Source organism: Mustelus asterias, chromosome 2 (assembly GCF_964213995.1).
Source record: "Mustelus asterias chromosome 2, sMusAst1.hap1.1, whole genome shotgun sequence".
In the NCBI taxonomy this organism is placed as follows: Eukaryota; Metazoa; Chordata; class Chondrichthyes; order Carcharhiniformes; family Triakidae; genus Mustelus; species Mustelus asterias.
The window spans coordinates 7,947,826-7,968,597 of NC_135802.1; the positions used below are offsets into that span (position 1 = coordinate 7,947,826).

Sequence of the window (20,772 nt, forward strand, 5' to 3'; positions counted from 1 at the left end):
AATTCATTGCCACAGAGGGCTGTGGAGGCCGAGACGTTGAGCGTCTTCAAGACAGAAATTGATAAATTCTTGATTTCTCGAGGAATTAAGGGCTATGGGGAGAGAGCGGGTAAATGGAGTTGAAATCAACCATGATTGAATGGTGGAGTGGACTCGATGGGCCGAATGGCCTTACTTCCGCTCCTATGTCTTATGGTCTTATGGTCTTATGGTCTTATAGGCCAGAACTCTCCCACCTCACCCGCCATGGAATCGGTGCAGGCGAGGCTCCAACGATGGAAATCTCCATTGGCCTCGGGTGGGAATTTCTGGTCTCGCCCGAGCAAGGCTGTAAAATCCCTCCCACAATGTTCCAAGCCAAGTCACATCCCACAAACATACAATCCTTTCTATTCTTGGCATAGAAGCAAGTAGAGTTTGACAAATTTGTTAGAGTTCTTTGAGGGTGCATTAAGCAGGGTAGATAAAGAGGAACCAGTAGAAGTCATGTATTTGGATTTCCAAAAGACATTTGATAAGGTGCCCTGTAAAAGCTATGACACAAAATAAGATCTGACGGTGATGTATTCTCTTCTTCCAGCTCAACAGCTTCGAGCAGCTGTGCATAAACTTCACCAATGAGAAACTGCAACAATTCTTCAATCATCACATGTTCGTCTTGGAGCAGGAAGAGTACAAGATGCAGGGTCTCGAGTGGACCTTTGTTGACTTTGGCCTGGATTTGCAGGGCTGCATCGATCTCATTGAGAAGGTCTGTTGGCCCTGGGTGCTGTGTAATGTCATGTGGCAATTTGGAGATGGTCCCTAGAGTTGTATCAATGCTGCAATTGGACAATAATTAGATTGACATTGGAGTAAAAAATCAGTCTGCAAGATCTGGATGGAGTAAGAATAATTCTGAAGAAGTTTAAACCATTGTTTATTTCCTTCCATTGAATACAGAAAAATATAACAACAGTGCAGATTTAAACGTTTCACGTGGGAAGTCATGGAAGTCAATAATTCAGAGGAAAGCGCATCCGGATCTCCCGTTCCTATCTCTTGCATTGGGATTTGCAGTGGCCTGGTTATTGGCCCTGTGATTCCCTGTGATCTGTATCTGGCAGATGGAGAACAATGTTGGTAAATGTGAGGTCATCCATTTTGGTAGGAATAACAGCAAAATGGACTATTACTTAAATGGTAAAAAATTGCAGCATGCTGCTGTGCAGAGGGACCTGGGTGTCCTTGTGCAGGAATCTCAAGGAGTTGGTTTGCAGGTGCAGCAGGTAATTAAGAAGCAAATGGAATTTTGTCCTTTATTGCTAGAGGGATGGAGTTTAAAAACAGCGAGGTTATGTTGCAGCTGTATAAGGTGCTGGTGAGGCCACACCTGGAGTACTGTGTACAGTTTTGGTCTCCTTACTTGAGAAAGGATATACTGGCACTGGAGGGGGTGCAGAGGAGATTCACTAGGTTGATTCCGGAGTTGAGAGGGTTGACTTATGAGGAGAGGCTGAATAGACTGGGACTATACTCATTGGAATTCAGAAGAATGAGGGGGGGATCTTATAGAAACATATAAGATTATGAAGGGAATAGATAAGATAGAAGCAGGGAAGTTGTTTCCACTGGCGGGTGAAACTAGAACTAGGGGGCATGGCCTCAAAATAAGGGGAAGCTGACTTAGGACTGAGTTGAGGAGGAACTTCTTCACACAAAGGGTTGTGAATCTGTGGAATTCCCTGCCCAGTGAAGCAGTTGAGGCTACCTCATTGACTGTTTTTAAGGCAAGGATAGATAAATTTTTGAACAGTAAAGGAATTAAGGGTTATGGTGAGCGGGTGGGAAAGGAGCTGAGTCCATGAAAAGATCAGCCATGATCTTATTGAATGGCGGAGCAGGCTCGAGGGGCCAGATGGCCTACTCTTGCTCCTAGTTCTTATGTTCTTGTGTTCTTATGTTCTTATCCAGAGATGTGGAGATGCCGGCGTTGGACTGGGGTAAACACAGTAAGAAGTCTCACAACACCAGGTTAAAGTCCACCTGTTGGACTTCTTACTGTGCTTATCCAGAGACCCAGGGTAATGCTCTGGGGACCTGGGTTCGAATCCCATTACAGCAGATCAAATTTGAATTCAATCAAATAATCTGGATTTAAGAATCTGCCGATGACCATGAAACCATTGGCGATTGTCGGAAAAACCCATCTGTTTCACTAATGTCCTTTAGGGAAGGAAATCCGCCGTCCTTACCTGGTCTGGCCTACATGTGACTCCAGAGCCACCGCAATGTGGTTGACTCTCAACTGCCCTCAGGCAACTAGAGATGGGCAATAAATGCTGGCCCAGCCAGCGATGCCCATGTCCCACGAATGAATAAAAGACAACAAATTCTGCCATTGGTTAAACTTCGCCAACATTCTTCCAACAAATAAGCCAAGTGTTGAAAGGCAATGCAAAATCCACAATTCTACACGGAAGTTCCTCCTGGAAGGAGTGAGGCTGCAGTGATCGGAGCTGGGATTTTATCACTTATATTCAATGTCTTGGATGAAGGGACTGAATGCATGTTTCCTAAATTTGTTGATGGTACAAAGATAGGTAGCAAAGTAAGTTGTGAGGGGGGCTCATAAGGCCCTATTTTACCATTTTGATTCTAAGTGCTGGGCGGACTTGAAACTGGGAGTGTTTCAGATCCGACTTTTAGACCCGTTCTCAGGCGCCCCCATACGCACTCTGCCTGAAAAAATATCAGCGATTCCGAATCGCGCTGCACAAGCCTGTGGGCGGGGCTTAGCGCACCTGAAATCCTGCAGCTCCGATCGGCGCCTACAACTGCGCATGGGCAGAAAAAAATGATAGAATGCAGCTCCCTTGCCACATCACTCCTGGGCCGGATAATGCCTCCCCGTGACCTCCCACAGACATTGCCCCACCCCCACAACATTGCTGACCCCTTTATCCCCCCACCCCCTCTGCCAATCAGACTGATCGCGGGCTCCCCCCCCCTCCCACTCACTAATCACAGGCAGAGTGGCAGCCGACCCTTTCCCCTCCCCCCCACCAATCTCAAGCAGAGAGCCATCGGACGCTCAGCACTTATCTCCTCACTAGCTGGAGCGCCCGAATCGGACTTTTGTGGATCACGTCTGTTTCGCGCCGATTCTGGATGGGCAAACACGGTGGTAAAGGGGGAAGTGCCGGTAAGGTTGGGCGTGCAAATGGTCATCGCACCCGTTTCGGGCGCGGTCTCGATCATGGCCATTTTCGGGCCTTGGTAAAGGGGGAACCAGCACAGAGGTGGGCATGGATCACACTATTTACCTCACGCCCAACTTTACCAAGTTTTCACACCCGAAAACGGGTGCAACTTGATGGTAAAATCAGGCCCAAAGAGTCTACCAAGGGACAGAGATAGGTTCAGTCAGTGGACAAAAATTTGGCAACTTGTGTGTAAATGTGAGGTTAGCCGTGTCAGTCGGAAGAATAGAAATGCAGAGTGTTGTTTAAATGGAGAGACTGCAGAATGCTGGGTACAGAGGGATCTGTGCGTACACACAGCACAGAAGGTTAGCATGAGGTTCCTTCACTTATCTCTGGGTCAAATTCCTGGAACCCTCTCCCTAACAACCACAGTGCTGTTAGGGAGGGAGTTCCCGGCAATCAGGATGGTGAGTGGCTTTGAGGGGAACTCCATATGTCTTCTGCCCTTGTCCTTCCAGCTGGTAGAGGTTGCCCATTGCCAGAGACTGCCTGGCACCCGGTCACTGCCCAATGCCATGCACTGCCTGGCTCCTGCACACTGCCCATCCCTGGGCACTGCCCATTGCCATGTACTGCCTGGCTCCTGCACACTGCCCATCCCTGGGCACTGCCCATTGCCATGTACTGCCTGGCTCCTGCACACTGCTCGATGCCATGCACTATCTGGCTCCTGGACTCTGCTTTCCATCTTCAGACATGTTGTAGGTCCCAGACACTGCCCTCTGCTGGAGACTGCTTGGCACTGTTATCCAAGTGAGAAGTCTCACAACACCAGGTTAAAGTCCAACAGGTTTATTTGGTAGCAAATACCATAAGCTATCAAATAAACCTGTTGGACTTTAACCTGGTGTTGTGAGACTTCTTACTGTGCTTACCCCAGTCCAACGCCGGCATCTCCACATCATGACTGTTATCCAACACAGAGGTTGTTCTCCTCACCTCTCTCCTCCCTCCCAGCATCCAGACACTAGCAGTACATGGTGACTATCTATTACTTTGCTTCCTTTCCTGGTTCACTGTTGCAGCCATTGGGAATCCTGTCGATCCTGGAGGAGGAATGCATGTTCCCCAAGAGCACAGACACAACCTTCAATGCAAAACTTCTCGACAATCTCCTGGGAAAGTCACTAAACTTTGCAAAATCGAAGCCTGACAAGAAGAGAAAATATGAATCGCACTTTGAGATCTTGCACTATGCTGGAGTGGTGAGTAACTTTGAGGTCCCAGTCCCTCAATCTCCCTCCCCCCATTCTCACAGAGAATTTCCCCATCACAGTGTCGAGTGAATCAGTCCGAGTCTGAACGGCACCGAGGCCAGGATTCTCCAGTCCCGCCTGCAGCGGGAATCATTTGACCAACAACTTCATGGGAAGTGGGAATGTCCAGCTCTATGGTGGGCGGGACTGGAAAATCCCAGCCTGAGTGTGACAAACTAAAATGTGATTGTAGGGGTGTAGCACACATGTGCACCACACACATATATACACATGTAACACACACACACATATATACACATGTAACACACTCACACATATATACACATGTAACACACTCACACATATATACACATGTAACACACACACACATATAGACACATGTAACACACTCACACATATATACACATGTAACACACTCACACATATATACACATGTAACACACTCACACATATATACACATGTAACACACTCACACATATAAACACATGTGCACGCACACATACATATATAAACACATGTGCACGCACACATACATATATACACATGTGCACGCACACATACATATATAAACACATGTGCACGCACACATACATATATACACATGTGCACGCACACATGCTTATGCACACATACATATATAAACACATGTGCACGCACACATACATATATAAACACATGTGCACGCACACATACATATATACACATGTGCATGCACACATGCATACATGCACGCACATACTCACAAATGCATGTACACATGTGCAGACACACACACGTGCACACATTCACAAACGTATGTACACATGCACAGTTTCATACAAATGCAAACATACACAAACATGTGCATACACACAAGCACACACACATGTACATGTACACACACTCAAACATCACACTTGCTTACACACACAATCATACTGACACACACACATTCATGTTTAAACTCACTCAGATGCTCACACACACACTCACACACACTCATTCACTCAGTCGTTCACACACACACACACACACGCGCTCACACACTCACACATTAACCTGCGTGATTCTCTCCATGGACAACACAGAATGTAAAGTGTTTCTCAAGAGGGAACCAATTCAAGATGAGAACTGACTTCAGTCAAAGATACTCCCAGTGGCGATCAGCTCAGTCCTGTGTCCAGCTAGCGTGAAAATGGGAGAGTTGCAGATCCGTCTTTTGAGTGAATTTTTACTCCCGATCTTAAGCAATTAGTGTATGAAAAAAATGGACTAGACTGTTTCTAGCTACTAGAGGCAGTGGGCAGGTCTAAACTTGACATCCAGCCTGATCAGGTGGCAGAGGGAGCTATTGCGCATGTGTAGGCTCCCGATCTCCGGCAGAGTGCACAGTGGGCCCCCCCTGCCCGATTGGGCTGCCCAGCTTGGCCCCGCCTCCATAGGCCATGCTCCCTCAAAGCCCTGCCCCTCACAGCCCCCCTTCTGGCTCCGCCCCCTTCAGGCCTCGGCCCCTAGCACTGCCCGGTGGGCATTGCCAAGGTGCCAGGCTGGCATTCCCTAGGGTCACCCTCCCATGCCCTCAACCTCCCCAGGGGTCTCACTGTCCTCCGGTTCTACCGGCGAAGCCAGCGCGACTGTTCCCCGTTCATGGGAGCAGGTGTTTTCCTTACCGGTGAGAACCTCTCCCTGGAGAGGCCATAAAGGCAAGTAAGCCCGAACAGTAGAGCGCTGGGCTCGCTAAACAGATGTAAATAAGCATTTAAATAAGTTTAAATGAATTACTCAGCTTCTCCCAGAAATGGGCGAGAGGCGAACTGTGCCAGAAATCCTTCGCTGGGAAGATCGCGGGAGCTGGGAAATTCGGTGCGATCCTGCTCTCTCGGCGCTCCCGCCATTTTACTGGCTCGCTCCGCCCAGCGATGGGCGGTAAAAATCACAGCCATTGTTTCAAAAGAGGTGAGAAACAGAACGGGGGAGTTTTACACTCAGCTAAATAATGGAACTGCTGCTGAAATTCCAGCCATATCCGGGGAATCCTGTTGTTTTGGTATAACTTTCACGCCTTTAATGCATTTAGATATTGTGTTGTATTTAATATACGCTCAGACTATCAGCAGTTCAAGATTAAACAGGTAACTGACAGTGATCAAATGGCTCCATGATATCCTTCACACTAACTGGGGAGGCACGGTGGCACAGTGGTTAGCACTGCTGCCTCACAGCGCCAGGGACCCGGGTTCGATTCCCGGTTTGGGTCACTGTCTGTGTGGAGTCTGCACGTTCTCCCTGTGTCTGTGTGAATTTCCTCCGGGTGCTCCGGTTTCCTCCCACAGTCCAAAGATGTGTGGGTTAGGTGGATTGGTCATGCTAAATTGCCCCTTAGTGTCAGGGAGACTAGCAAGGGTAAATACATGAGGTTATGGGGATAGGGCCTGGGTGGGATTGTGGTCGGTGCAGACTCGATGGGCTGAATGGCCTCCTTCTGCACTGTAGGGATTCTATGATAACTTGTGCTAAAGCGTGCAGACATCAACAGTCATCTCAGTGAGTTGACAGGGCAAGAGTTGTTAGGCTCCCGAAATCATGCGTGGTTCCCGGCCTGGGTTCGGGAATCATTCCCTCATTTATACCATTGTTTCTCTGGTTCCGGTTCCGACTTTCGACATTTCGACATACAACGTGGCTTTCAGGAACCAATCACATGGCAAGTCCGAGCGAGGACAACCTGTAATACCAGCGGAGAGAGGAGGCTTCCATTATTTGTGTCTTAGATTGACAGAGATGTGAGTCCATGGTGCTCTCTGAGAACCAGATTGTCATGTTAAATACATGGATTGTCACCAATGGCTTCTTTCTTCTGTAGGTGCCCTACAATCTCACTGGCTGGCTGGACAAGAACAAAGACCCCTTGAATGAAACTGTAGTGGAACTATTCCAGCAATCGTCCAATGAGCTAGTGGCTCTGCTGTACCAGGACTATGTCAGTGCGTATACAGGTGGGTCGAGCGCTCTCTCTCTCTCTCTCTCTCTCTCATCATTGAGTGATTGGACTGCAGGACATTTCAGCAAAACAGCAAATTGGGAGCAAAGTAACTGGGCAGAAATGTCAGTGGACAGCCCAACACAAAGAGATCTTCAAATACGTGATGTTTAAATCCCAAAGAAATACATTCCTGTTCTGACGAATAGTTATACAGAACAGAACGTCTAGCACAGGAACTGAGCTACTGCTCCATGCCAGTGTTAACGTTCTACACAAAACCCTCCCCATCTCTCCTCTTCCCCAACCCCATCAGCGGATGAAATCTACATCGGGACTTAAAAGGGAAGGAGAGAGCGCTTTCATAAATGTAGGAAGAGTAGGTTAATGAGGGCAGCACGGTGGCAGAGTGGTTAGCACTGCTGCCTCACAGCGCCAGGGGGTTCAATTCCAGGCTTGGGTCACTGTCTGTGTGGAGTTTGCACTTTCTCCCCGTGTCTGAGTGGGTTTCCTCCAGGTGCTCCGGTTTCCTCCCACAGTCTGAAAGACGTGCTGGTTAGGTGTATTGGCCATGCTAAATTCTCCCTCAGTGTAACCCGAACAAGCGCCAGACTGTGGCAACTAGGGGACTTTCACAGTAACTTCATTGCAGTGTTAATGTAAGCCTACTTGTGACACTAATAAATAAAGTTAAAACTTTTAAAACCTTAAATTGGAAATTGGGATTAGTTTAGGGGTTTAAAAAAAAGGGCGGCATGGACAAGTTGGGCTTGTATGACTCTATGACCCTATGAATACGAACAATATTCTCGTCAGAAACGCTGATAAACGTATTTGGTAAAGTGTCTCACAAGACATTAGAAATTAAGAGTGAGTGTCATCGAGTCACAAAGTTTTATAGCACAGAGAGAGGCCCTTCAGCCCATCCTGTCTCTGCTGGCCATCAAGCCCCTATCCATTCCAATCCCATTATCCAGCACTTGGTCTGTCGCCTTGCATGCTGTCATTTCAAGTCCTCATCTAAATGCTTCTTAAATGTTGTGAGGGTTCCCGCCTCTACCACCCTTTCAGGCGGCGAGTTCCAGATTCCCACCACCCTCTGGGTGAAAAGGTTTTCCTCAAATCCCCTCTAAATCTCCTGCCCCTTCCCTTAAATCAGTGCCCCCTGGTTATTGAACCCTCTGCTAAGGGGAAAAGTTTCTTCCTATCCACGCTATCTATCATTGAATCGTAGAATCCCTACTGTGCAGAAGGAGGCCATTCGGCCCATCGAGCCTGCACTGACACTCCGACAGAGCATCTTAACCATCCTTCCTACATTATCCTCGTAACCCTGTGCATTTACACCACTAATATCCCTAACCTACACATCTTGGGACCCAAAGGAGCAATTATGTCCCTCAGAATTGTGTACACCTCAATCAGGTCCCCCATCAGCCTTCTCTGCTCTAAGGAGAACAACGCCAGCCTAACCAGCCTCTCTTCATAGCTGAGACACTCCAGCCCAGGTGACAGCGAATATAATTGTGCAGAAATGTTAACAGAGTCGTGTTTAAGGAGAGATTTGCTGATGAACAGCAGCAGAGGTCAGCGTCAGACAGAAAAGGAGTAAGGAAAATAGAGAAAAGTTAGCAGAATTGGGGACACTAGGGGTAACCTGCACTCACAGAGGTACACAGTGCAGAAAAAGGCCCATAGCGTCTGCACCGGTCAAAGACAAACCTCCCAATTATTCCAATCCCATTGTCCAACAATTTGTCTGAATACATGGAAGTGTGGGAGAATAGGTTCCGGGACTCTTATTAGAAAGATTCTGAAGACTGTCGATGATCTTAGCATTCGAATAGATAATTCCCTGCAAAGTCTGACTGCAGGCGACTGGAAGCACAGTAAGTCCAATCGAATCCTGGGTTTTGTATCCAGACGGTGTGTGTGGAGTGTGGGGCCTGCGTCATTGGCAGGTTATTAATGAGTTATAAATACTGAATGGAGGTGAACACTTTGCTGCTTTTAATAATATTTATTGAATGAATGAACGGAATGTCTGACAGGTAGAATTTGACGAGCGTTAACGGTGAGAATTCCTGTCTGTAATTTTCCAGAATACAAACAGAGCAAACCAGGAGAGAAGGTCAGGAGGAGGAAAGCTGCTGCATTCCGAACAGTCTCTCAGCTTCACAAAGTAAGAACTACAACTAAACACAGCCAGGAGAAAATCACACCAACTTCATCCCTCTCCCTCTGCCCCTCCTCACTCCGCCCCTCCTCCCTCTGCTCCTCCTCCCTCTGCCCCTCCTCCCTCTGCCCCTCCTCCCTCTGCCCCTCCTCCCTCTGCCCCTCCTCCCTCTGCTCCTCCTCCCTCTGCCCCTCCTCCCTCTGCCCCTCCTCCCTCTGCCCCTCCTCCCTCTGCCCCTCCTCCCTCCACCCCTCCCCCCTCTGACCCTCCTCCCTCTGACCCTCCGCCCCTCCTCCCTCTGACCCTCCTCCCTCCGCCCCTCCTCCCTCTGACCCTCCTCCCTCCGCCCCTCCTCCCTCTGACCCTCCTCCCTCTGACCCTCCTCGCTCTGACCCTCCTCCCTCTGCCCTTCCTCCCTCTGCCCCTCCTCCCTCTGTCCCTCCTCCCTCCTCCCTCTGCCCCTCCTCCCTCTGCCCCTCCCCCCTCTGCCCCTCCCCCCTCTGCCCTTCCTCCCTCTGCCCTCCCCCCTCTGCCCCTCCTCCCTCTGCCCCTCCTCCCTCTGCCCCTCCTCCCTCTGCCCCTCCTCCCTCTGTCCCTCCTCCCTCCACCCTCCTCCCTCCGACCCTCCTCCCTCTGACCCTCCGCCCCTCCTCGCTCTGACCCTCCTCCCTCTGCCCCTCCTCCCTCCGCCCTCCTCCCTCTGTCCCTCCACCCTCCGCCCCTCCTCCCTCTGCCCCTCCCCCCTCTGCCCCTCCTCCCTCTGCCTTTCCTCCCTCTGCCCCTCCCCCCTCTGCCCCTCCTCCCCCTGCCCCTCCTCCCTCTGCCCTCCTCCCTCTGTCCCTCCTCCCTCCACCCCTCCTCCCTCTGACCCTCCTCCCTCTGACCCTCCGTCCCTCCTCCCTCTGACCCTCCTCCCTCTGCCCCTCCTCCCTCTGACCCTCCTCCCTCTGACCCTCCTCCCTCCACCTCTCCTCCCTCTGTCCCTCCTCGCTCTGTCCCTCCTCGCTCTGCCCCTCCTCCCTCTGCCCCTCCTCCCTCTATCCCTCCTCCCTTTGCCCCTCGTCCCTCTGACCCTCCTCCCTTTGCCCCTCGTCGCTCTGCCCCTCGTCCCTCTGACCCTCCTCCCTCTGCCCCTCATCACTTTGACCCTCCTCCCTCTGCCCCCCTCTCTCCGGCCCCCCTCGCTCCACCCCCCTTGTCCTGCCCCCCCCTCGTCCTGCCTCCCCTCGCTCCGGCCCTCCTCGCCCCACACCCCCTCGCTCCGCTCCCCTCGCTCTGCCCCCCTTCGCTCCACCTCCCCTCGCTCCGCCCCCCCCTCACTCCGCCCGCCCCTCACTCCGCCCGCCCCTCACTCCGCCCCCCCTCACTCCGCCCCCCCTCGCTCCGCCCCCCCTCACTCCGCCCCCCCGCCCCACCTCCCCTCGCTCCGCCCCTCCTCGCTCCACCCTCCCTTGCTCCGCCCTCTCGCTCCGCCTCCCCTCGCTCCGCCCCTCCTTGCTCCGCCCCTCCTCGCTCCGCCCCCTCGCTCCGCCCCCCTCACTCCGCACCCCCTTGCTCCGCCCCCTTGCTTTGCCCCCCCCTCGCTCCACCCCCTCACTCCGCCTCCCCTCGCTCTGACCCTCCTCGCTCCGCCCCCTCGCTCCGCCCCCTCGCTCCGCCCCTTGCTCCGCCCCTTGCTCCGCCCCCTTGCTCCGCCCCCTCGCTCCGCCTCCCCTCGCTCCGCCCCTCCTCGCTCCGCCCCTCCTCGCTCTGATCTTTCACATCTACCTGTTGAATGCTCTGATCTACCTCCTCCAGTTTGGGATGTGCAGTGAGATGTGAAATTTCCTGTAACTATCAAATCTTCAAATCTGTTCTTCACTTCACAGGAAAACCTCAATAAGTTGATGTCGAACCTGCGTTTGACCCAGCCTCACTTTGTCCGCTGTTTAATTCCCAATGAGACCAAGACCCCAGGTACAGTTCAATGAACAGAAACCTCTCACTGTTTATTTACAGACCTTGCTCTACAGGAGGGATTTATTTCTGAAATAAATGAGTCATTTCATGTCGAGTTTCTTTCTTCATGTTTATTTTGGTCAGTTTCCCCCTTTGCACCATTCCCCTGGTGTTCAGAGCCGAGAACTGGGTGTAGGAACATTTCTGGATATTATTGAGAGCAGGACCTATATCCATTGCAAAGTGGGCAAAGTGATCCCTAACTCAGGAGTTGTAGCAATCTTGTCTCAGTCATGAGGCTGTGTTCAATTCCCAGTCCAGAAACCCGAGCACAATGTTTAGACTGACACTCCAGTGCAGTGGTGAGAGAGTGCAGCACAGTCAGAGGTTCCTGTCTTTCACAAGAGACATTAAACTGAGGCCTTCTATGAATATAGGGGCAGGTGTAGGCCATTCGGCCCCCGAGCTTGCTCCACTATTAGGTGCACTGAGCCGAATAGGTGTCGATGTGCGGTGACTAGGGGAATTTCACAGTTACTTCATTGCAGTGTTAATGTAGTCTTACTTGTGACTAATAAATAAACGTTACTTTGCTTTAACTAATGGTCATTCCTGATCTCCAACCTCACCGCCATCTTCCTGCACTATTCCTTTATCTCTTGGTGTCGTTGGTATTGTTATAATTCAGGTCAGAAATTCCAAAGTGTTTTATGGAGCCCGCCTGAACCACAAGTTTTACATCTTAAATTTGGATAAACAGGAGATATTTCACTTCAGGTTTGATTCAAGTGACCCACTAGGGAGCTTTTATCAAACAAAGTTTATTTATGAATACAGTTAACATGTACAGTAAAAAAATTAGCAAGAACTTTGATCAATTACAAATAAGAAACAAGACGACCACGATAATGTAAAGCTCTTAATGAATATCTCCAATGTGTTCCAATCAAAACCAAAATCCAATAAACAAAACCCTTTAAACAGGTTTATCGCTGCACAGGCTAAAGCTCACTTAATACTGGAGTCCAGTTCCCTGGGTTGAATGCTGATTTTAAATGATCTTGAAAACTCAGAGCAGCTTGTAGTCATCTGCTCCCCAAAACACAGATTTCTTTACTGCCGGATGGCAAACAGGATGTGCTTTCAGCTAACTGGTAAAACATTCAAAATAAAAACAGAGAGAGACCTCTTTCAGCGATGCTTCTAACTCTGCAGCCAAAGCGAAACCAAACATTACCCTTGTCACCTGACCGGCACGGTTTTTTTTTCCCACCAATGATATCACCTAAGGCTGTGAGCATGAGTTTAAAAAAACCTTTCTTAAAGGGATACTAACATCACAGTATCTAGAAATGTATGGGCCTCTGTTTAAACATGCTCAGAGACTGGACCGCGCAGCTATCGAGGATGGAGAATTCCAAAGATTCGCCACCCGCTGAGTGAAGAAATTGCTACTCATCTCAGCCCTAAGCGGCTTGCCCCATATCCTGAGGCTTTGTTCCCTGATACTTGATCCCACCCCCCCCCTCCCCCTCCTCACAGCCAGAGGAAACACCCATCCTGCACCTACCCTGTCCCCACCATCCTCTCGGCTGGATATAAAGATGCCCTGGTAGTGTTTTAAAAAAGAAGTATGGGGGGCTGGGTGGGGGGGGGGGGGGGGGGAGGGGGGGGGTGGTTGGGGGGGGGCCGGAGTTCTCCTGGTGTCTTGGCCAATGTTTATCTCAAAAAACTTTTGGTCATTTTTCTCAGTGTTGTTTGTGGGATCTTGCTGTGTACAAACCAAGAAATTGCATTTCCTGACAATGACCACACTTCGAAAATGCTACTAGCTGTGAAACACTTTGGGATATCTTGTGGCTTTGAAAGCTGCTATGGAAATGCAAACCTATTTATTTTCTTACTGTCTTCCTTCCTGTCTTCATTCCCTCATTCCTTCTCTTCCCTCCCTCCCTCCCAACACTGGCCGTCCACTCTCCTGTGTGTAGTCTGGCGAGGGTTGCTAGTACAGTGTAACTAGCTGCCGGTTGGGTGGTGGTAATTCTGGGGGTAGAGAGGGTTGTGTGTGGAGGTGAGTGTTGGAGATCACTTCACCAGGGGCAGTGGCTGGGCTTTCATTGAGCTGGGCGACACGGTAGCACAGTGGTTAGCACTGCTGCTTCACAGCTCCAGGGACCTGGGTTCGATTCCCGGCTTGGGTCACTGTCTGTGTGGAGTTTGCACATTCTCCTCGTGTCTGCATGGGTTTCCTCCGGGTGCTCCAGTTTCCTCCCACAGTCCAAAGATGTGCGTGTTAGGTTGATTCGCCATGCTAAAAATTGCCCTTAGTGTCCTGAGATGCGTGGGTTAGAGGGATTAGTGGGTAAATGTGTAGGGATATGGAGGTAGGGCTTGGGTGGGATTGTGGTCGGTGCAGACTCGATGGGCCGAGTGGCCTCTTTCTGCACTGTAGGGTTTCTATGATTTCTATGAACTGTGTTCATTTGGCAGGTGTGATCGATCCTCACCTCGTTCTCCACCAGTTGAGGTGTAACGGAGTGTTGGAAGGAATCCGAATTTGCCGGATAGGTTTCCCCAGTCGCATCTTCTACACTGACTTCAAGCAGAGGTAAAAGACTTTCATATGATCCTTAAACTTTACACTAGCTTCCCTGCTGGAGACATCTTTGGACTGTGGGAGGAAACCGGAGCACCCAGAGGAAACCCACCCAGACACGGGGAGAACGTGCAAACCCCACACAGACAGTGACCCGAGGTTGGAATTGAATTCGGGTCCCTGGCGCTGTGAGGCAGCAGTGCTAACCACTGTCAAAGACTTAAAATCATAAACAAGGATCTAGAGGAGAAATGTGGAGAATTTATTTTTCGAGGGGAGTCAGAATTATTTTTAATACATTGACAGGATGTGGGTGTCACTGGCTAGGCCAGCATTTATTACCCATCTGTAACTTCCCTTGAGAAGGTGGCGGTGAGCCGCCTTAAACCGCTGCAGTCCATGTAGTGTAGGTACACCCACAGTGCTGTTAGGGAGAGTGACAGTGACCCAGTGACAGTGAAGGTTCGGTGATATGCTTCCAAGTCAGGATGGTGAGTGACTTGGAGGGGAACCTCCAGGGGGTGGTGCTCCCAGGTATCTGCTGCCCTTGTCCTTCTCGATGGTAGTGGTGGAGGGTTTGGAAGGTGCAGTCTAAGGAGCCTGGGTGAGTTCCTGCAGTGAATCTGGAATGTTCCACATGAACAGGTGGTGGAAGCTGATTCAGTAAATAATCTGAAAAGGAAGTTGTACAGGTGTTTGAGGATGGGAAAGTTACAGGATTACAAACCCTGAGATGAAGGACAAAGAACGACAACAATGAGCTAGCACAGGCGTGACTGGCTGAATGGTCTCCTTCTGTGCTGCAAATCTCTCAGATGCTATGCCCGGAACTTCCCAGCCGGCGGGATCTCCAGGTCCTGTTGACGGCACACTGGCTCCCCGGCTCCACAGCGGCAAGGGGTACAGTCACTGCGAAACGAGTGATGGATTGTGGAGAAAATTCCCCCCCCCGACCCCCATGTTTCCAATACAAACCCCCAGACTATGGAACCCACCCTCAGCATTTCACCCAATTAGCCCAAGTACCATATTGATAAATCCCTGCTGCTCTCTCTCCAAGGACAATCTCTCCTTCCTGAGGGACAGTCGGAACATTATTCACCGTGCGATCCAGCCAGAACTCTCTCCTTTCTATCCTGGCACCTTGAGATAGAGAGCAACATTCTGTTCGATAATTACTTTAATGGTTCCAACCTCTAACAAAACTGCCCAATTTCACAAGTCACAACCCTGAGGCCTGGAAGTGTTGTCCCTGAATGAGAGTGTCCAGATCCCACTTATTCCAACCCCCAGTGCTTATAATCCAGTGATTTCTGCCACGCTCACACTGGCAGTCACTAACTCACCCTTGCCCCAAAATTGAGAAAACCTTATGGAAAATTTACCATTCTAGAAAGCCTACACCTGGATGATGCCTGGTTGAGGATTTGAGTCAGCATCCTGGACAAGCTACACCAAGGGTCCAACAGTGGAACTGGAACACTTCCTTTCCAATATGTTGTCAGGAGACAGATCTTTTACACAGAGAGTAGTGGGTGCTTGGAACTCGCTGCCGGGGGAGGTAGTGGAAGCAGATACGGCAGTGACTTTTAAGGGGCATCTTGATAAGTACATGAATAGGATGGGAATAGAGGGATATGGTCCCCGGAAGGGTAGGGGGTTTTAGTTCAGTCGGACAGCATGGTTGGTGCAGGCTTGGAGAGCAGAAGGGCCTGTTCCTGTGCTGTAATTTTCTTTGTTCTTTGTTCTCTTTATTCTGAGACATTGGCAAGGCTTCCCTTGAGGAGGTGGTGAGGGTCACTTCAGAGGGGGTTAAGACAGAACCACATGGGTATTAGACTGGAGTCACACATAGGCTAGAGGAGGCAATGATGTCCTCATCTCTCCTCTGAAGGACATTAATGAGCAACTTAGGTCCTTATGACAATCCAATAGCTTCTGTCACCCATCCTTGTGATGCCAGCCACCAAACATCTGATGGTGGGATCTGAACTCTTGACATTGGGGTGACTAATCTGGCACCATAACCCCGAGCTTGCTGTACACTAACATCCAAACCTCTGGAAATTCCTTTAACAATAAGTAAATGTGATTGTTACAGATACTGGATCTTGAATCCAAATGTCCTCCCAAAGGTTACGTACGTGGACAGCAGAACAGCCTCAGAGGCACTGCTTGCATCTCTGGCCATCGATCGCAGTCAGTATCGCTTTGGACACACAAAGGTGAGTGTCGGGAGTCTAGATGAAGGATGGAGCTGGGGATCACAGTCCTGACAGCCTGTGGAAGGTTCTGAAAACCACCCACACACACACACAGGAGAGGGAAAGTTCCATTGGTCAACTGGACCTGTAGCTTCCCAGCCTGGTGTCCCCTCGCACGTCATCAGCCCAGCTCATCTTCCCAAACTCCTGAGAAAGAGTTTATAAAACACATTGAACTCTGAGCCTGACCCCTGACCCTTCCCGAAGCTAACAGTGATTGGTGACCCAACCCCAGGTAGCTAACGAGGGTGGGATTTTCCAGACGCCCCCCCGCTCCGCAGTGTCTTTTCCAGCAGCAGGGACAAAGAACAAAGAACAAAGAACAATACAGCACAGGAACAGGCCCTTCGGCCCTCCAAGCCCGCGCCGCTCCCCGGTCCAGGATTGAATCCTGAATCCAGGATCCCCGCCCAATTTTCCAGCCTATCTACATACCAATATCCTATCCACCGAGCTGTCCCTCACAGCTACGATGCTTTGTTCATCACAACCTATTAACTCACCCCCACCCCCCCATTCCAGACCATGTGATCTCCAGGGAGAGGCGAAAACCCAGAGTGAAAAACCCCAGGGCCAATATGGGGAAAAAAAATCTGGGAAATTCCTCTCCGACCCCCTGAGGCGATCGAAACGAGTCCAGGAGATCACAATGGCCCTGATCGGAAAATGCTTCCCAACCCTAGTCATTTCCACTTCCACGAACACCATATGAATTCCCTGCCCGCGAGACAGGTTCCCAACTATCCGCAGTCTCGCTCTGTACTGGCACCAGCAAGATGATCATAGAATGAAGCCATGAAACGAGAAACAAGGAACAATTAGCCCGCGCCGCTCCCTGGTCCAAACTAGACCACTCTTTTGTATCCCTCCATTCCCACTCCGTTCATATAGCTGTCTAGATAAGTCTTAAACGTTCCCAGTGTGTCCGCCTCCACCACCTTGCCCGGCAACACATTCCAGGCCCCCACGACCCTCTGTGTGAAATATGTCCTTCTGATATCTGTGTTAAACCTCCCCCCCTTCACCTTGAACCTATGACCCCTCGTGAACGTCACCACCGACCCGGGGAAAAGCTTCCCACCGTTCACCCTATCTATGCCTTTCATAATTTTATACACCTCTATTAAGTCTCCCCTCATCCTCCGTCTTTCCAAGGAGAACAACCCCAGTTTCCCCAATCTCTCCTCATAACCAAGCCCCTCCATACCAGGCAACATCCTGGTAAACCTCCTCTGTACTCTCTCCAAAGCCTCCACGTCCTTCTGGTAGTGTGGCGACCAGAACTGGACGCAGTATTCCAAATGCGGCCGAACCAACGTTCTATACATCTGCAACATCAGACCCCAACTTTTATACTCTATGCCCCGTCCTATAAAGGCAAGCATGCCATATGCCTTCTTCACCACCTTCTCCACCTGTGACGTCACCTTCAAAGATCTGTGGACTTGCACACCCAGGTCCCTCTGCGTCTCTACACCCTTTATGGTTCTTCCATTTATCGTGTAGCTCCTCCCTACATTATTCCCACCAAAATGCATCACTTCGCATTTATCAGGATTGAACACCATCTGCCATTTCCTTGCCCAAATTTCCAGCCTATCTATATCCTTCTGTAGGACATTGGCCATTGATGGGATCTTCCAGTGCCGCTGATGTCTAAGGCATTTTTCTCACCTGTCCCACCACAGGGCAATCCACTGTGGGAGATGGGTCACTTTCAGCAGGACTGGAAGATCCTGCCGGTGGGAAGGGCTGGAAAACCCCTCCCCTAGATTTTAAGGCCAACATTTGTTGCCCATCCCTCACTATTCTTATCGGAGTGGCTGGTTAGAGTCATCCACATTGCTGTGGGTCTGGAGTCACAGATCATAGAGTGCAGAAGGAGGCCATTTGGCCCATTGAGTTTGCACCGTGGGTCCACCTACACCACATGGACAGCAGCAGTTCAAGAAAGCAGCTCACCACCACCTTCCCAGGGGCAGTTAGGGACGGGGAACAAATGTTGGTCTGGCCAGCAATGCTCACACCTCAAAAATGCGAAGTATCAAACCCGATTCTACACCACACTGAAATAGGCCCTCTGACCCAACGATTCAATGCTGGTGTTTAGGCTCCACTCTGGGCCTCTTCCCCACCTCTATTCCTCGATCCCTTGTCCATGAAGCCCTGTTGTGTGAGTGAGTGTGAATTGCACCTGAATAATTTACACATAACATGAAAAGTGAAGCCGTGTTTGAAATATATTCGCCACTGCCAGACAATATTCTCCATTTAGATTTTCCTTCTCGATGAAAGCCCAGTTTTACAGCGGATTCCCTGAATAGATAAAGAAGGGGAGTTATGTCAGTAAGTGTGTATGTGTGAGAATGAGTGTGTGTGTGTGGGAATGAGTGTGTGTGTGGGAATGAGTGTGTGTGTGGGAATGAGTGTGTGTGTGGGAATGAGTGTGTGTGTGTGGGAATGAGTGTGTGTGTGTGGGAATGAGTGTGTGTGTGTGAGAATGAGCGTGAGAGAGACAGTGAGAAAGAGAGGAGGGGCGAAGGTAAATAAGCAGATTAACTCTGAGTGTGAGAATGGATGTGAGAGAGACAGTGAGAGAGGTGGGGGGTGGGTGGGAGAGAGAGAGATGCAGAGAGACATTGGGAAAGAGAGTGGAGGGATGAAGATAAATAAACAGATTAACGCTTTGTGAGTGAGAGTAATTCCCTGTCCGACAGGTGTTTTTCAGAGCTGGTCTGCTGGGACTTCTGGAAGAAATGAGAGACAAGCGATTAGCCAAGGTTCTGACGCTGATGCAAGCTAAATGTCGCGGCCTGTTGGCACGCTCGGGATTTAGGAAGTTGGTTATAATAAGGTGAGGATGAGAGTAATCTGATTGGATCTCTTCCACCAATTGAATCTGTGGGCTGTGAGCAGCCCTGTGGGATCCAATGGGAGTGTTGGGATCACGGGAGGGTATTGGCTTCCAGACTCCAACATCAATGGGCTACTCGGTGCTGACAGAATCCCTGGATCCTGAATTGAATTTGTTGGTTTGATCCAAAAAGATCAGACGGACAAAAATCTGGGAAATGAAACTGACCGTCCAATCCATTATACAGCCGCTGAATGAATTGAGGGCTTTATTCTGTTACTCATTTGCATCTTAACCATGGCCTGAACAGGAATGGAGACAATTTTTTGTTGTTGAATCTTTATCGTTAATTCTTCAAAGATAATAGCATTTCCTATTCAACTTATCAAAGACCTTCATGGTTTTAAAAACCTTTAAGAACAAAGAAAATTACAGCACAGGAACAGGCCCTTCGGCCCTCCAAGCCTGCACCGACCATGCTGCCTGACTGAACTAAAACCCCCTACCCTTCCGGGGACCATATCCCTCCATTCCCATCCTATTCTGTATTTGTCCAGACGCCCCTTGAAACTCACTATCGTATCTGCTTCCACTACCTCCCCCGGCAGCGAGTTCCAGGCACCCACCACCCTCTGTGTAAAATACTTGCCTCATACATCTCCTTTAAACCTTGCCCCTCGCACCTTAAACCTGTGCCCCCTAGTAATTGACTCTTCCACCCTGGGAAAAAGCTTCTGACTATCCACTCTGTCCATGCCTCTCATGATCTTGTAGACTTCTATCAGGTCTCCCCTCAACCTCCGTCGTTCCAGTGAGAACAAACCAAGTTTCTCCAACCTCTCCTCACAGCTAATGCCCTCCATTCCAGGCATTTATTCAATCTTCTCTACTCCACTGGAAATATTCCCACTCTCACAAATTTCACTTCTGGCCTGTGATTCCCCTTGTATATCTGAAGATTCAGTGTCAGTTTAATATTCTTTCTAGAATGGAGAATTCACAACAGAGCATTATAGCGTAGCTGTGAACTCACCATTCCCTATCCTGACTTTAAGACCCTCTTTGATCTTGTACTCTGTATGAAACACAAATGGCTGTTGTCCTCCAAATAGCGTTATTCATCTACAATCTCATTAGCTATATTTGATTCAGCTCTCGAAATTTTCCTTCATTCTCTTTGTGATTGTAAAACAGTCAACCAAAAATTCCAACCTTCAAGAAAATAGTTCTGAAATCCTTACTTACGTGTGTGTTACGGACAGGAGGGGGTTTAATTTAAACAGTCCTGATTTATCCACAAACAGAAAGGTGTTTTGGATTTTTGATTACCCCCTTGTTGTAAATGGTGGTGTATTTCCCAGCCCCTCAACTTCACAGCAAACCCGAGGCAGGGTGAATTTAAAGGGTTAATTTATTTGCACACACTCAGTTGTGACGGGAAGGTAGCAACATGGCCTCCTTTTCACTCATATAACGGTGGGATAAGGAGAGAAAGAGCTTTACAGGGCAAAGGTCACAGAGA

The 20,772-nt window shown here is 49.7% G+C and overlaps 1 protein-coding gene across 1 annotated transcript in view; it reads left to right on the forward strand.

The window, feature by feature from the left end:
* LOC144504862 (uncharacterized) overlaps window positions 1–20,772 on the forward strand; it is a 107,462-nt gene that overhangs the window by 22,015 nt on the left and 64,675 nt on the right. Inside the window, exons 12-19 of the mRNA XM_078230621.1 lie at window positions 581–751; window positions 4,271–4,450; window positions 7,306–7,438; window positions 9,525–9,604; window positions 11,467–11,554; window positions 14,027–14,144; window positions 16,234–16,357; window positions 19,114–19,250. Of these exons, the coding sequence (XP_078086747.1) occupies window positions 581–751; window positions 4,271–4,450; window positions 7,306–7,438; window positions 9,525–9,604; window positions 11,467–11,554; window positions 14,027–14,144; window positions 16,234–16,357; window positions 19,114–19,250 (1,031 nt within the window). The remainder of the gene's footprint in view (window positions 1–580; window positions 752–4,270; window positions 4,451–7,305; window positions 7,439–9,524; window positions 9,605–11,466; window positions 11,555–14,026; window positions 14,145–16,233; window positions 16,358–19,113; window positions 19,251–20,772) is intronic.